At 37.2% G+C, this 17712-nt stretch overlaps 1 protein-coding gene across 1 annotated transcript in view; it reads left to right on the plus strand.

Annotated features, from left to right (window-relative positions):
• LOC118227654 (T-lymphocyte surface antigen Ly-9-like) overlaps nucleotides 1–9975 on the plus strand; it is a 237213-nt gene extending 227238 nt beyond the window's left edge. Inside the window, exons 16-23 of the mRNA XM_035418386.1 lie at nucleotides 553–582; nucleotides 1637–1666; nucleotides 2694–2723; nucleotides 3722–3742; nucleotides 5373–5411; nucleotides 6301–6339; nucleotides 8198–8218; nucleotides 8971–9975. Of these exons, the coding sequence (XP_035274277.1) occupies nucleotides 553–582; nucleotides 1637–1666; nucleotides 2694–2723; nucleotides 3722–3742; nucleotides 5373–5411; nucleotides 6301–6339; nucleotides 8198–8218; nucleotides 8971–9059 (299 nt within the window). The 3' untranslated portion in view covers nucleotides 9060–9975. The remainder of the gene's footprint in view (nucleotides 1–552; nucleotides 583–1636; nucleotides 1667–2693; nucleotides 2724–3721; nucleotides 3743–5372; nucleotides 5412–6300; nucleotides 6340–8197; nucleotides 8219–8970) is intronic.
• The last annotated feature ends 7737 nt before the right edge of the window (nucleotides 9976–17712 follow it).

Here is a 17712-nt window from a genome sequence, read left to right on the forward strand (position 1 = left end):
GACAGGTTAATAAAGGTGTTTTAGGGAGACAGGTTAATAAAGGTGTTTTATGGAGACAGGTTAATAAAGGTGTTTTAGGGAGACAGGTTAGTAAAGGTGTTTTAGGGAGACAGGTTAATAAAGGTGTTTTATGGAGACAGGTTAATAAAGGTGTCATAAGGGTCTTTTTGATCGTAGGTTGAGTTTTTTTCATTTTATCTTTGTTGAAAGGAAACCACTTCAGACTTTCATTCAGTTTGGTCTCAAAATAAATGGATCCATAACAAAAAGAATCTTGTGATTCAAAGCACAGTTATATTTGAAATCCAGTATTGAGATTGAAACCATTTTTCTGTAGGGAAGTGTTAAATTGATGCATCAAATTTCAACAAACCCAACTGATCATTGATCACTTTGTTTCCATTGTAGTCCTTTGTGATCCTCACTTTAGCCTGAGTTTAATGTGTATCTCCATCTTTTTGGTTCAAGCTAATTTCCTATGTTTTGTTCATTGCCTTTTCTGCCTGTTCAAGAAAATGGTACATTAGTTGTGATTTCTTTTTGTTTCTCAAGGCGAAACAAGGCTGGAATTATCCCCAGATGGTAAGTGTTCTTTCAGTTTGTACATTTGTACAAAATCGAATCCTGCTTGAACAGCACAACAGAATAACATACACTGTAAAAATACATTTTCATGTTTCTCGAATGATACAAAGATCATGCACTTTCTGCACTGTCAGTCTTCTTTTGCATCTGTAAAATTTTTGTTGGAATGTCTTTTAAATTTCTGAAATCCAATGAATATATACCCACACTTCAGGAAGTTCTGCATTTTGCATTTTCACCGAGTTTAACGTTAGCTACCTGGCTAAGAAGACGACAGACCGAGTTTATAACGCTAGTACAGATACGGGTGCCTCCAAACTTAAGCTCCAACCAATGGGTTGCTAAAGATGTTTTAGGGAGACAGGTTAATAAAGGTGTTTTAGGGAGACAGGTTAATAAAGGTGTTTTAGAGAGACAGGTTAATAAAGGTGTTTTAGGGAGACAGGTTAATAAAGGTGTTTTAGGGAGACAGGTTAATAAAGGTGTTTTAGAGAGACAGGTTAATAAAGGTGTTTTAGGGAGACAGGTTAATAAAGGTGTTTTAGGGAGACAGGTTAATAAAGGTGTTTTAGAGAGACAGGTTAATAAAGGTGTTTTAGGGAGACAGGTTAATAAAGGTGTCATAAGGGGTTTATTAGTCTTTTAGCTTCACTAATTTCTGTCTTTTTGATTGTAGGAGGAGTTTTTTTCATTTTATCTTTGTTGAAAGGAAACCACTTCAGACTTTCATTCAGTTTGGTCTCAAAATAAATGGATCCATAACAAAAAGAATCTTGTGATTCAAAGCACAGTTATATTTGAAATCCAGTATTGAGATTGAAACCATTTTTCTGTAGGGAAGTGTTAAATTGATGCATCAAATTTCAACAAACCCAACTGATCATTGATCACTTTGTTTCCATTGTAGTCCTTTGTGATCCTCACTTTAGCCTGAGTTTAATGTGTATCTCCATCTTTTTGGTTCAAGCTAATTTCCTATGTTTTGTTCATTGCCTTTTCTGCCTGTTCAAGAAAATGGTACATTAGTTGTGATTTCTTTTTGTTTCTCAAGGCGAAACAAGGCTGGAATTATCCCCAGATGGTAAGTGTTCTTTCAGTTTGTACATTTGTACAAAATCGAATCCTGCTTGAACAGCACAACAGAATAACATACACTGTAAAAATACATTTTCATGTTTCTCGAATGATACAAAGATCATGCACTTTCTGCACTGTCAGTCTTCTTTTGCATCTGTAAAATTTTTGTTGGAATGTCTTTTAAATTTCTGAAATCCAATGAATATATACCCACACTTCAGGAAGTTCTGCATTTTGCATTTTCACCGAGTTTAACGTTAGCTACCTGGCTAAGAAGACGACAGACCGAGTTTATAACGCTAGTACAGATACGGGTGCCTCCAAACTTAAGCTCCAACCAATGGGTTGCTAAAGATGTTTTAGGGAGACAGGTTAATAAAGGTGTTTTAGGGAGACAGGTTAATAAAGGTGTTTTAGAGAGACAGGTTAATAAAGGTGTTTTAGGGAGACAGGTTAATAAAGGTGTTTTAGAGAGACAGGTTAATAAAGGTGTTTTAGGGAGACAGGTTAATAAAGGTGTTTTAGGGAGACAGGTTAATAAAGGTGTTTTAGAGAGACAGGTTAATAAAGGTGTTTTAGGGAGACAGGTTAATAAAGGTGTCATAAGGGGTTTATTAGTCTTTTAGCTTCACTAATTTCTGTCTTTTTGATTGTAGGAGGAGTTTTTTTCATTTTATCTTTGTTGAAAGGAAACCACTTCAGACTTTCATTCAGTTTGGTCTCAAAATAAATGGATCCATAACAAAAAGAATCTTGTGATTCAAAGCACAGTTATATTTGAAATCCAGTATTGAGATTGAAACCATTTTTCTGTAGGGAAGTGTTAAATTGATGCATCAAATTTCAACAAACCCAACTGATCATTGATCACTTTGTTTCCATTGTAGTCCTTTGTGATCCTCACTTTAGCCTGAGTTTAATGTGTATCTCCATCTTTTTGGTTCAAGCTAATTTCCTATGTTTTGTTCATTGCCTTTTCTGCCTGTTCAAGAAAATGGTACATTAGTTGTGATTTCTTTTTGTTTCTCAAGGCGAAACAAGGCTGGAATTATCCCCAGATGGTAAGTGTTCTTTCAGTTTGTACATTTGTACAAAATCGAATCCTGCTTGAACAGCACAACAGAATAACATACACTGTAAAAATACATTTTCATGTTTCTCGAATGATACAAAGATCATGCACTTTCTGCACTGTCAGTCTTCTTTTGCATCTGTAAAATTTTTGTTGGAATGTCTTTTAAATTTCTGAAATCCAATGAATATATACCCACACTTCAGGAAGTTCTGCATTTTGCATTTTCACCGAGTTTAACGTTAGCTACCTGGCTAAGAAAACGACAGACCGAGTTTATAACGCTAGTACAGATACGGGTGCCTCCAAACTTAAGCTCCAACCAATGGGTTGCTAAAGATGTTTTAGGGAGACAGGTTAATAAAGGTGTTTTAGAGAGACAGGTTAATAAAGGTGTTTTAGGGAGACAGGTTAATAAAGGTGTTTTAGAGAGACAGGTTAATAAAGGTGTTTTAGGGAGACAGGTTAATAAAGGTGTTTTAGGGAGACAGGTTAATAAAGGTGTTTTAGAGAGACAGGTTAATAAAGGTGTTTTAGGGAGACAGGTTAATAAAGGTGTCATAAGGGGTTTATTAGTCTTTTAGCTTCACTAATTTCTGTCTTTTTGATTGTAGGAGGAGTTTTTTTCATTTTATCTTTGTTGAAAGGAAACCACTTCAGACTTTCATTCAGTTTGGTCTCAAAATAAATGGATCCATAACAAAAAGAATCTTGTGATTCAAAGCACAGTTATATTTGAAATCCAGTATTGAGATTGAAACCATTTTTCTGTAGGGAAGTGTTAAATTGATGCATCAAATTTCAACAAACCCAACTGATCATTGATCAGTTTGTTTCCATTGTAGTCCTTTGTGATCCTCACTTTAGCCTGTGTTTAATGTGTATCTCCATCTTTTTGGTTCAAGCTAATTTCCTATGTTTTGTTCATTGCCTTTTCTGCCTGTTCAAGAAAAAGTAAATTAGTTGTGATTTCTTTTTTTTTTCAAGCTGTCAGAACTGTAATCAATGGTAAGTGTTCTTTTAGTTTGTACATTTTTACAATAACTAATCCTGCTTGAACAGATCAAAACAAACACGTACGCAGCAAAAATACATTTTCATGTTTCTCGAATGATGAAAAGATCATGCACTTTCTGTACTGTCAGTATGCAACCTGAACATTGTACCTAGGGGAGGACCTTTTAAAATATTTGAATAGCTTGACATGGAATGTGTGAAACACGCACCACACAAAGAACAAACTATCAACAGCGGCATATGATTTCACTAAATGTGCAATTTACCAACATGTAACTGCCTGCAGGACAGCAGACCGAGATGCACCTGGTCTGCAGAGACAAACTCGAAAGATATGATTATGTTGGGATGGCAGTTACAACTTGGTGTGGCTGCATGCCCCATACCTGAACAGCGCTGAGAGTTTGGCACTTTTCAGGGTTCTCTACCACAGTAGCACATAAAATAACCAAAAAGCCTCAATAATCATCATAATCAAATAATCATAAAAATAAATAACCACAACAACCACCACAGACCCTGTCATTTCTGTAGATTCTGACACCATTTCAACAGACAGAATTCACAAACAACTTCACATCTGCACAATAAAGCCCCAAACTTTAGATTTAGCATTTTTTTCCATCTTCTTTTTTTTCCCTGCCTGATTACATCATCTCAAATTTTCCAAGCCCAGAAAGAATGTTTCCACATTGGACATTTAGGTACATCAGCTAATAAAAACATTTGATACACGCACACAAAATGGACAGACATGCTAGTGCACACATTTAAAACAGTAAAATCTTGCAGCCCTGATGTGTACTTCCCTCGTAGTTCACTGGGTAGCGCATTTGCCTTTGTGTCTTTTTGGACAAGTGATAGACCCGGGTTCAAATCCTCCCTTGGACTGAAGCAAACCTCTAACTCATTACACTAGATTGCTGGCTTACTAAAAATAAAACATTTTAACTATTGCTTTTGCATCTGTAAAATCTTTGTCGGAAAGTCATTTAAATTTCTTAAATCCAATGAAAATATAGCCACACTTCAGGCAGTTCTGCATTTTGCATTTTCACCGAGTTTAACGTTGGCTACCTGGCTAAGAAGACGACAGACCGAGTGTATAACGCTAGTACAGATACGGGTGCCTCCGAAATTAAGCTCCAACCAATGGGTTGCTAAAGATGTTTTAGAGAGACAGGTTAATAAAGGTGTTTTAGGGAGACGGGTTAATAAAGGTGTTTTAGGGAGACAGGTTAATAAAGGTGTTTTAGGGAGACAGGTTAATAAAGGTGTCATAAGGGGTTTATTAGTCTTTTAGCTTCACTAATTTCTGTCTTTTTGATTGTAGGTTGAGTTTTTTTCATTTTATCTTTGTTGAAAGGAATCCACTTCAGACTTTCATTCAGTTTAATCTCAAAATAAATGGATTCATAGCAGAGGGAATCTTGTGATTCAAAGCACAGTTGTTATATTTGAAATCCAGTATCGAGATTGAAACAGTTTACCTGTGGTGAAGTGTTAAATTGATGCATCAAATTTCAACATACCTAACTGATCTTTGATCAGTTTGTTTCTATTATAGTCCTTTGTGATCCTCACTTTAGCCTGTGTTTAATGTGTATCTGCATCTTTTTAGTTAAAATGCTTCTCGACAATTTGGATCTACACGCTTATGGTAAGTGTTCTTTTAGTTTATACATTTGTAGAAAAACTAATCCTGCTTGATCAGAACAAAATAAAAACGTACACTGTAAAAATACATTTTCATGTTTCTCGATTGATAAAAAAAAATCATGCACTTTCTGTACTGTCAGTCTGCTTTTGCATCTGTAAAATTTTTGTGGGAATGTCATTTAAATTTCTGAAATCGAATGAAAATATACCCACACTTCGGGCAGTTCTGCATTTTGCATTTTCACCGAGTTTAACGTTAGCTACCTGGCTAAGAAGACGACAGACCGAGTGTATAACGCTAGTACAGATACGGGTGCCTCCGAAATTGAGCTCCAACCAATGGGTTGCTAAAGATGTTTTAGAGAGACAGGTTAATAAAGGTGTTTTAGGGAGACAGGTTAATAAAGGTGTTTTAGGGAGAGAGGTTAATAAAGGTGTTTTAGGGAGACAGGTTAATAAAGGTGTTTTAGAGAGACAGGTTAATAAAGGTGTTTTAGGGAGACAGGTTAATAAAGGTGTTTTAGGGAGACAGGTTAATGAAGGTGTCATAAGGGGTTTATTAGTCTTTTAGCTTCACTAATTTCTGTCTTTTTGATTGTAGGTTGAGTTTTTTTCATTTTATCTTTGGTGAAAGGAATCCACTTCAGACTTTCATTCAGTTTAATCTCAAAATAAATGGATTCATAGCAGAGGGAATCTTGTGACTCAAGGCACAGTTGTTATATTTTAAATCCAGTATCGAGATTGAAACCATTTTCCTGTAGGGAAGTGTTAAATTGATGCATCAAATTTTAACAAACCCAACTGATCATTGATCAGTTTTTTTTCCATTGTAGTCCTTTGTGATCCTCACTTTAGCCTGTGTTTAATGTGTATCTCCGTCTTTTTAGCCCAATATCTTTTTGATCATGAGAATTCAGAAGCATCTGGTAAGTGTTCTTTTAGTTTATACATTTGTACAAAATCGAATCCTGCTTGAACAGAACAAAAGAAAAACGTTCACTGTAAAAATTCATTTTCATGTTTCTCGAATGATAAGAAGATCATGCACTTTCTGTAATGTCAGTATGCAACCTGAACATTGTACCTAAGGGAGGACCTTTTAAAATATTTGAATAGCTTGACATGGAATGTGTGAAACTCGCACCACACAAAGAACAAACTATCAACGGCGGCAGCTGATTGCACTAAATGTGCAATTTACCAACATGTAACTGCCTGCAGGACAGCAGACCGAGATACTCCTGGTCTGCAGAGGCAAACTCCAAAGATATGATTATGTTGGGATGGCAGTTACAACTTGGTGGGGCTGCATGCCCCATACCTGAACAGCGCTGAGAGTTTGGCACTTTTCAGGGTTCCCTACCACAGTAGCACATAAAATAACCAAAAAGCCCCAATAATCATCATAATCAAATAATCATGAAAATATATAACCACAACAACCACCACAGACTCTGTCATTTCTGTAGATTCTGAAAACCATTTCAACAGACAGAATTCACAAACAACTTCACATCTGCACAATAAAGCCCCAAACTTTATATTCAGCATTTTTTTCCATCTTCTTTTTTTTTCCTGCCTGATTACATCATCTCCAATTCTCCAAGCCCAGATAGAATGTGTTTCCCCATTGGACATTTAGGTACATCAGCTAATAAAAACATTTGATACACGCACACAAAATGGACAGACATGCTAGTGCACACATTTAAAACAGTAAAATCTTGCAGCCCTGATGTGTACTTCCCTTGCAGCTCACTGGGTAGCGCATTTGCCTTTGTGTCTTTTTGGACGAGTGATAGACCCGGGTTCAAATCCTCCCTTGGACTGATGCAAACCTCTAACTCATTACACTAGCTTGCTGGCTAACTAAAAATAAAACATTTTAACTATTGCTTTTGCATCTGTAAAATTTTTGTGGGAAAGTCATTTAAATTTCTGAAATCCAATGAAAATATAGCCACACTTCGGGCAGTTCTGCATTTTGCATTTTCACTGAGTTTAACGTTAGCTACCTGGCTAAGAAGACGACAGACCGAGTGTATAACGCTAGTACAGATACGGGTGCCTCCGAAATTAAGCTCCAACCAATGGGTTGTTAAAGATGTTTTAGGGAGACAGGTTAATAAAGGTGTTTTAGGGAGACAGGTTAATAAAGGTGTTTTAGGGAGACAGGTTAATAAAGGTGTTTTAGGGAGACAGGTTAATAAAGATGTTTTAGGGAGACAGGTTAATAAAGGTGTTTTAGGGAGACAGGTTAATGAAGGTGTTTTAGGGAGACAGGTTAATAAAGGTGTTTTAGGGAGACAGGTTAATAAAGGTGTTTTAGGGAGACAGGTTAATAAAGGTGTCATAAGGGGTTATTAGTCTTTTAGCTTCAGAATTTCTGTCTTTTTGATTGTAGGATGAGTTTTTTTTTATTTTATCTTTGTTGAAAGGAAACTGCTTCAGACTTTCATTCAGTTTGATCTCAAAATAAATGGATCCATAGCAGAGGGAATCTTGTGATTCAAAGCACAGTTGTTATATTTGAAATCCAGTATCGAGATTGAAACAGTTTACCTGTAGGGAAGTGTTAAATTGATGCATCAAATTTCAACATACCTAACTGATCATTGATCAGTTTGTTTCCATTGTAGTCCTTTGTGATCCTCAATTTAGCCTGTGTTTAATGTGTATCTCCATCTTTTTGATTCAAGCCAATTTCCTATGTTTTGTTCATTGCCTTTTCTGCCTGTTCAAGAAAATAGTACATTAGTTGTGATTTCTTTTTTTTTTCTCAAGATGAAACAATTCCCCTAGATGGTAAGTGTTCTTTCAGTTTGTACATTTGTACAAAATCTAATCCTGCTTGAACAGCACAACAGAATAACATACACTGTAAAAATACATTTTCATGTTTCTCGAATGATACAAAGATCATGCACTTTCTGCACTGTCAGTCTGCTTTTGCATTTGTAAAATTTTTGTTGGAATGTTTTTTAAATTTCTGAAATCCAATGGAAAATATACCCACACTTCGGGCAGTTCTGCATTTTGCATTTTCACCGAGTTTAACGTTAGCTACCTGGCTAAGAAGACGACAGACCGAGTGTATAACGCTAGTACAGATACGGGTGCCTCCGAAATTAAGCTCCAACCAATTGGTTGCTAAAGGTGTTTTAGGGAGACAGGTTAATAAAGGTGTTTTAGGGAGACAGGTTAATAAAGGTGTCATAACGGGGTTATTCGTCTTTTAGCTTCACTAATTTCTGTCTTTTTGATTGTAGGATGAGTTTTTTTCATTTTATCTTTGTTGAAAGGAAACCACTTCAGACTTTCATTCAGTTTGTTCTCAAAATAAATGGATCCATAGCAGAAGGAATCTTGTGATTCAAGGCACAGTTGTTATCTTTGAAATCCAGTATTGAGATTGAAACCATTTACCTGTAGGGAAGTGTTAAATTGATGCATCAAATTTCAACAAACCCAACTGATCATTGATCTGTTTGTTTCCATTGTAATCCTTTGTGATCCTCACTTTAGCCTGTGTTTAATGTGTATCTCCATCTTTTTAGTTAAAGAGCTTCTCGACGATGTGGATCTATACGAATATGGTAAGTGTACTTTTACTTTATACATTTGTAGAAAAACTAATCCTGCTTGAACAGAACAAAAGAAAAACATACACTATAAAAATACATTTTCATGTTTCTCGAATTATAATGAGATCATGCACTTTCTGTACTGTCAGTCTGCCACCTGAACATTGTACCTAGGGGAGGACTTTTTAAATTATTTGAGTAGCTTGACATGGAATGTGTGAAACACGCACCACACAAAGAACAAACTATCAACGGCGGCAGCTGATCGCACTAAATGTGCAATTTACCAACATGTAACTGCCTGCAGGACAGCAGACCGAGATGCACCTGGTCTGCAGAGACAAACTCCAAAGATATGATTATGTTGGGATGACAGTTACAGCTTGGTGGGGCTGCATGCCCCATACCTGAACAGCGCTGAGAGTTTGGCACTTTTCAGGGTTCCCTACCACAGTACCACATAAAATAACCAAAAAGCCCCAATAATCATCATAATCAAATAATCATAAAAATAAATAACCACAACAACCACCACAGGCTCTGTCATTTCTGTAGATTCTGACACCATTTCAACAAACAGAATTCACAAACAACTTCACATGTCTGCACAATAAAGCCTCAAACTTTAGATTTAGCATTTTTTTTCCTTCTTCTTTTTTTTTCCTGCCTGATTACATCATCTCCAATTCTCCAAGCCCAGAAAGAATGTTTCCCCATTGGACATTTAGGTACATCAGCTAATAAAAACAGTTGATACACACACACAAAATTAACCTACATACATACACACATTTAAAACAGTAAAATCTTGCAGCCCTGATGTGTACTTCCCTTGTAGCTCACTGGGTATCGCATTTGCCTTTGTGTCTTTTTGGACGAGTAATAGACCCGGGTTCAAATCCTCCCTTGGACTGAAGCAAACCTCTAACTCATTACACTAGCTTGCTGGCTAACTAAAAATAAAACATTTTAACTATTGCTTTTGCATCTGTAAAATCTTTGTCGGAAAGTCATTTAAATTTCTTAAATCCAATGAAAATATAGCCACACTTCAGGCAGTTCTGCATTTTGCATTTTCACCGAGTTTAACGTTAGCTACCTGGCTAAGAAGACAACAGACCGAGTGTATAACGCTAGTACAGATACGGGTGCCTCCGAACTTAAGCTCCAACCAATGGGTTGCTAAAGATGTTTTAGGGAGACAGGTTAATAAAGGTGTTTTAGGGAGACAGGTTAATAAAGGTGTCATAAGGGGGTTATTCGTCTTTTAGCTTCACTAATTTCTGTCTTTTTGATGGTAGGTTGAGTTTTTTTCATTTTATCTTTGTTGAAAGGAAACCACTTCAGACTCCATTCAGTTTGATCTCAAAATAAATGGATCCATAGCAGAAGGAATCTTGTGATTCAAGGCACAGTTGTTATATTTGAAATCCAGTATTGAGATTGAAACCATTTACCTGTAGGGAAGTGTTAAATTGATGCATCAAATTTCAACAAACCCAACTGATCATTGATCTGTTTGTTTCCATTGTAGTCCTTTGTGATCCTCACTTTAGCCTGTGTTTAATGTGTATCTCCATCTTTTTAGTTATAAAGCTTCCCGACAATGTGGATCCACACAACAATGGTAAGTGTTCTTTTAGTTTATTCATTTGTAGAAAAACGAATCCTGCTTGATCAGAACAAAATAAAAACGTACACTGTAAATATACATTTTCATGTTTCTCGATTGATAAAAAAACTCATGCACTTTCTGTACTGTCAGTCTGCTTTTGCATCTGTGAAATTTTTGTGGGTTAGGGTTAGGGTTAGATATGATCGAAAGATATGATTATGTTGGGATGGCAGTTACAGCTTGGTGGGGCTGCATGCCCCATACCTGAACAGCGCTGAGAGTTTGGCACTTTTCAGGGTTCCCTACCACAGTACCACATAAAATAATCAAAAAGCCCCAATAATCATCATAATCAAATAATCATGAAAATATATAACCACAACAACCACCACAAACTGTCATTTCTGTAGATTCTGACACCATTTCAACAGACAGAATTCACAAACAGCTTCACATCTGCACAATAAAGCCCCAAACTTTAGATTTAGCATTTTTTTCCTCCTCCTTTTTTTTCCTGCCTGATTACATCATCTCCAATTCTCCAATAGAATATGTTTCCCCATTTGACATTTAGGTACATCAGCTAATAAAAACAGCTGATACACACACACAAAATGAACCTACATACATACACACATTTAAAACAGTAAAATCTTGCAGCCCTGATGTGTACTTCCCTTGTAGCTCACTGGGTGGCGCATTTGCCTTTGTGTCTTTTTGGTCGAGTGATAGACCCGGGTTCAAATCCTCCCTTGGACTGAAGCAAACCTCTAACTCATTACACTAGCTTGCTGGCTAACTAAAAATAAAACATTTTAACTATTGCTTTTGCATTTGTAACATTTTTGTGGGGCCGTCATTTAAATTTCTGAAATCCATTTAAAATATAGCCACACTTCAGGCAGTTTTGCATTTTGCATTTTCCCCGAGTTTAACGTTAGCTACCTGTCTAAGAAGACCACAGACCGAGTGTATAACGCTAGTACAGATACAAGAGCCTCCGAAATTAAGCTCCAACATCTGCGCTGCGCAGTCGTATGGAAACTGGTGCTAATGTCTTCACACCAGGTATGCCAATAAAACAATGTTTCATAATTTGTTTCAAGTAACTTTTGTTGTTTGTTTCAAGGCCCTATGTTTTTCCCATGGCACGCAGTAACTGGCGGCGTTGGCTATGTACAGCAAATTGTGGTCACTCACTCACTCACTCACTAATGGACGACTTTTGAGGGACGTTTAGTCGGAGTTGGCGAAACGCGAACATGTTAGGGTTAGCTAAAGTAGTACGGTTAGTACGCATGACATTTGTAAGCACAGCTTCATCACCTAACGTTACTTTAGCTCACCCTAACATGTTCGCGTTTCGCATACTTTAGCTAAACTAGTTAGCGCGTACAGATCGCCTACTTTAGTTAACGTAGTTAGCTCGTACGGATGCTATCCTGCAATAACTGCTACTGTGCTGTTACCCTTTTTTGATCACCGTACAAGGTTCATGTAAAGTAGCTAGTACAATCTGACAGCACTAACCCTTAAAAATGTAGCCTACTGCGCATGGTACTTGTTCAATCTAGCGGTAAATGTGAAAAACATTCGCTTACAGCCAGCGCCACCGAAATTTTCTGTCACACCCTCAATAAACGGCAAAACTCCCAGTGGAACATTGAATTTAATCTTTTTACGTTATATATTTTCTGAAACGTTATCGATTCTGCTTGCCCACAGTGAGTGAAACTACGCGATCTGACTGTATACTTTCTATGTACATTCCATGAAAAAGATTCAGCCTTGTTTGCTACCTAAACTTCACAGCACAGTCATTGCCGTTATCATGATTGTAGCATGAAGTGTCTCTTTTCAAAATCCATTTCAACCATTCACAAATGACCTGGGACTTTGAAGTTATGAGGCGGTATCAAGTCTCCAGTGAAAACATTGCCCTGGCTATAACAGTCAGAATTCAAGCTGCGCCGTGGGTCTGGATGGTTTCGTGCTTGTTGAAACTTATCATCTGACAATGTGGTCGTTCAAATTTTGTGTCACATCAAAGTGTCAAATAGCATATATTTATGCCACGTTACTATACAAGAAACAATATTGTTTCTATCTTACCTCACACAAATTAAACAGGCTGTATTCCAAAGCAATGCTAGCCAGTGTTTCCTAAATTGTGTCAAATAACTTGGCCCTGTGTGTACAAGCATACAGTACATTAATGGGGCAAACATATGTGTGGATAGTCAAGAGTGATTTAATAGGCCTCAATATGTCAAATTTATATCTGAATTTGTGTATTTATCCACATGGCCTCTCTGTAGTGTGAATGATTGTATGTATGTTTCTTGGTATAAATGTCTGTTTGTAAATGTGAATGTTACATGCTGCTAGGGAAATGTCCCCATGGGGATAATGAAGTATGCTATATATATGTGTGTGTGTGTGTATATGTATGTATGTTACAATCAGTATTTATTGTATGTTGCAAATATACAAGAGTAACTTGGAATTTTTGTACGTTGAAAACGTTTTTTTTTTTTTATGTGAATTTGGCCTTAACAAGCCAATATAGAGATACTGCTACTACTGACCAAAAAAAAAAATCACAATTTATACAGCCAATTTATGAGCAATTATTTGCTGTCTGAAAATTTGGAATAACTATCAATGTATACCCTGAAATATAAATTGCTAAACAAACTAATTATTTGTGGGAAAGCATTGATTGGTTCACTGATATGCACTGAAATAGTGCTGGATCATAAGCATTCAGAAGTAACACTGCTGTCTTTCTGATTGTAGACTGAAGTTCCTTTGAACCAAGCCACTCGTGAGGTTGGGGTAGGTAGCTTCAGCTCAACGCATGTCCATAAATCCATAAGCAAAAAGCAAAATATATTCCAAGGTGTGATGAGATAAATGAAATAAGGAAGGTTTATTAAACGTCAAAAAATAAAGACAAAATTCACAGGATGACAGGGTTGAAAAACTGTTGGCCTTCTTTCCCTCTAACCTGCCCTCTCACCCCTACACCACACCTCCTCGTAGGTCATAGGGGATGCCAAAATAAAATTCATACAAACTTCATTTCAGATAAGGCCAATCTGTCCAATTACTTTGCTCCCCATAAATGGGGGGACTACGTACAAAAAAGGGCTCCTACAGTCGGGTTTAATATGTCCGACAGGTAAGAGTTCTCTCTGTGTGACTCCGTTCCAGACAGCTTACGCACTGGCCGGAGGAAAACACTAGGCAGTTCTTAAGTAATTTTTATACAAAATTTGACATGATATTTGGTGTGGGTACTACAGACACCCTGAGCTTACATTGCAGGGTTTTCATCAAGCATGTACTTTTAGAAATACATTTCAAAAAACATATTTTTTAATTAAATGAAAATTATTTTTTATACTTGAACTGCTATTTCTGATTATCTAACTCTTAGAAGTAGAATGTGGTAGATTTGGGTAGCCAAATGTGGTAGGGAACCCCTACCAAATAGAGACTTCTGATAAAACTGGTATGTAATACTTGTGGCTTCTTCTTAATTTCCATGTAAAAAACTGTAAAGAAAAAAAAAAAAAAAAAAATTTATAGTAGTAAAGGTAGTGAAAAACGGCCAAAAGCCCCCTAGGGTTCAATGGGCTAAACTCATTGGATGGTGCTTCGTCTTGCACAATCACCCCAAACACACTCCTAAAGTGACCAAGAGCTTCAGTGAGTACAGAGCCAAAACAACTAAAAATTGGGTCACTGTCCAAATAATTATTACTGCATTATTATTTAAATGAAACTTTCTCCCCACAGGAACCATGAACGGAGAATAGAAGAAAGAGATCCCACCCACCTGAGAGATGACCTATCATAGTCAGGCTCCCCCCATTCCCTGCTGACTTATAAATCTTTATGAGCTTGATCATGTGAGTGAGTGTGTGTGCGTGTGTGTGTGTGTGTGTGTGTGTGTTTATCTGCACAGTGGGCTGGATGCTAATGAGTGCAGGCCGGTCTCCTGGCTCGGGTGGAGGCTGAGAGAGAGAGAGAGAGAGTGAAACCAAAAGAAGAGCGAATATGTGGTCACTATAAGACAGGAGAGGTGGACACAGATGCACTTCCTCCTTACTTGCACAAAATATTTACAAATTAGAAAAAACTTTTCCAAAATTATCCCAAATTATAAATAATTTTAATTTCATCTCTAAAGAAGAACAGTGTGCAATTCTTCTTGGGGAAGGAACAACAGCCCCAATTGCGGCACAGTTCATTTGAGCCTGTCATAACCTGAGGGACAGTGAGTGACCACCCACCCCATATAAACATGTACATATTTATTGATTTACTTATGCTGTTATTGTTTTTTTTTAAGCATATTTTTATTCAAAAGAAAGGCATCAGCATACAGTTTTTCCCCCAGAACAGTCCTGATACTGTCAACATAACAAGGATAAAGAAAAGTAGAAATTATATAGAAACAATAATAACTAGAAACTTAAATAATGGATAAAAATAATTAAGTAAAATATACAGACAGAAAATAAATAAAAAATATAAAATATGTGGAGGACATTTGTCAATGGACTATGCTCCCTAGAGGAGCAAAGGGCTTAAGAAGAAGATGATGAGATATATATATATAATAATTGCTAAGACATGACAAGGATGATGCTGTTATTGTTATATGTTGTTACATTTATCATTATTATTTTGCATATTATATATATGTATGCTTTGGCAATAAGTACATTTGTACTCCGAATGGACGGAGTGTGGCGTGGGTAAGGAACTGGGCTTGTAACCTAAAGGTCGCTGGTTCGATTCCCGGGTAAGGACACTGCCGTTGTACCCTTGAGCAAGGTACTTAACCTGCATTGCTTCAGTATATATATCCAGCTGTATAAATGTAAAATGCTATGTAAAAAAAAAAAAAAAAAAAGTTGTGTAATAAGAGCGTCTGCTAAATGCCTGTAATGTATTTCATGCTAGTAAAGGAGCTGAGCCCAAAGAACAGCCCTCTCACCTGTCCTGAGGCTCAGTTCACTAACCCCCACCAACGCCATGCAGCCTCAGTACAGCTCAGTAAAAGGGGGGGGGGGAGGTTGTTTAGAAGACTCTTTTTATCAGTGGTATTTCAAAGAAGGAAGATCGGCAGCTTTATTTGTGAAAAACAAACCCCCCAGAGGACCCTGTACCTAAAACATGCAGTAATTGCACAGCACATATAATGTACAGTATTGTAATGAAATGGTACATTTTGTGTGAACATATATATCTGTGCATGTCCTACTGGAGTGTGTGTGTGTGTGTGTATTTTCTTTCTCTGTCTTTTTTTTTTGTTTGTTTGTTTTTTGCCATTTTCTCCCCAATTTAGTCGTTGTTGACAGGGAGGAACTGGCTATGACACCATGCTGCCCAGGAATCTGAAAGCAACTGATAGATAAAAGACTGAACAATTATTTCTGATTTCAAGCTTGTTTAAGACTAAGTGGTCACCATGGTGCTTATTTAGTATTCATGCTATATGACTAGACACAGCCAATCATTTACTTTGTTATATCAATATACACAGCCAGTCATTTACTTTGTTAAATCTCACTGTATGCTTATGTATTAACCATGTACCATTCAGTTATGGAATTATGTATGTTATTGTTAAGACACGTTTTGCTTATAAAAGCAAGGACCGCCCCTGCTTTCTTCAGTTTGGCCTTATCCACCTTGTTGTGCGTAGGTGCCGGACTCTTTCTGCAGAAATAAATCCTATTTCTTATATGATACACCTCGTTGTGCCTGGTTATTCAAAGGAGAGAATTTTCGCTGCCCAACAATTGTCCGTCAGGAACAGGATTCTCAGTGCAGCCACCAATCAGCAGTGCAGTGGACGGGATTAGCAAAATCCTAAAGTCCTTTATTCCGACAGACTAAAGTCCTTTATAAGGAAGGCAGAAAGTCCTCGGTGGGATGCTTGGGGCAGGACACCTTCAATAGGAAGGTTATTGTGACAGGCAGCAGTCCTTTTCAGGGAGGCAGGATTTACATGTGTTGTTTGTTTTTTTGTGGGTCCAGGAATAGTATTGTTTTATATTTTAGAAACATAATTACAATAACTGTGTAATAATGGCGACAGGTGGCTCTCCGGAGCCGTTGAGTATGGTAAGAGAAGTGGTGTGATGGAAGAAGGAAAAATAAACCTATGGATACGGTAATGTTTGAAGAAATAAAGGAGTAAGCAGAAAGGCAACAGAGTGTAAATGAGGAAGTTAAAAATGGAGATGAGTAACATGCTTAAAGATGGAAGCGGAAGGATTAAAGATGGAAATGGCAAGTTTAGAGAAAGTAATACATGACCAACTGTGAGCGTGGAGAAAAGTTAAATTATGTTATTTCACGTAAGTCCACACTGCCATTAAACCACAGGACCCTGAAATGCATGTACTTGCCATAAGAGGCACTTAGAATAACCCACCATCTGTGTACCGTTGTTTTTCAGTGTGATTTTACTAAACAATTCAGACTAAATGTGTGGGGTTTTTTTTTACCATGAGCTTTACCCTTATCCTGGTATGTATAAATACCCATAATGCCTCATTTCTCCTACATTGTGTGAGTGTTTCTTTCATTCTCGTGCAATTATACAAAGTTTTCTATGATTGATGCTAAAACAAAAGTTTGTGTTGAAAGAATGCCAATGAACACTGTGTCATTAGCTACGCACTGCTGTGAGAACACTGTGTCATTAGCTACACACTGCTGTGAGAACACTGTCATTAGCTACACACTGCAGTGAAAACACTGTGTCATTAGCTACGCACTGCTGTGAGAACACTGTCATTAGCTACACACTGCTGTGAGAATACTGTGTCATTAGCTACACACTGCTGTGAGAATACTGTGTCATTAGCTACACACTGCTGTGAGAACACTGTCATTAGTTACACACTGCTGTGAGAACACTGTGTCATTAGCTACGCACTGCTGTGAGAACACTGTCATTAGCTACACACTGCAGTGAGAACACTGTCATTAGCTACACACTGCTGTGAGAACACTGTCATTAGCTACACACTGCTGTGAGAACACTGTCATTAGCTACACACTGCTGTGAGAAC

The sequence above is a fragment of the Anguilla anguilla genome, chromosome 5, assembly GCF_013347855.1.
Source record: "Anguilla anguilla isolate fAngAng1 chromosome 5, fAngAng1.pri, whole genome shotgun sequence".
NCBI lineage: Eukaryota > Metazoa > Chordata > Actinopteri > Anguilliformes > Anguillidae > Anguilla > Anguilla anguilla.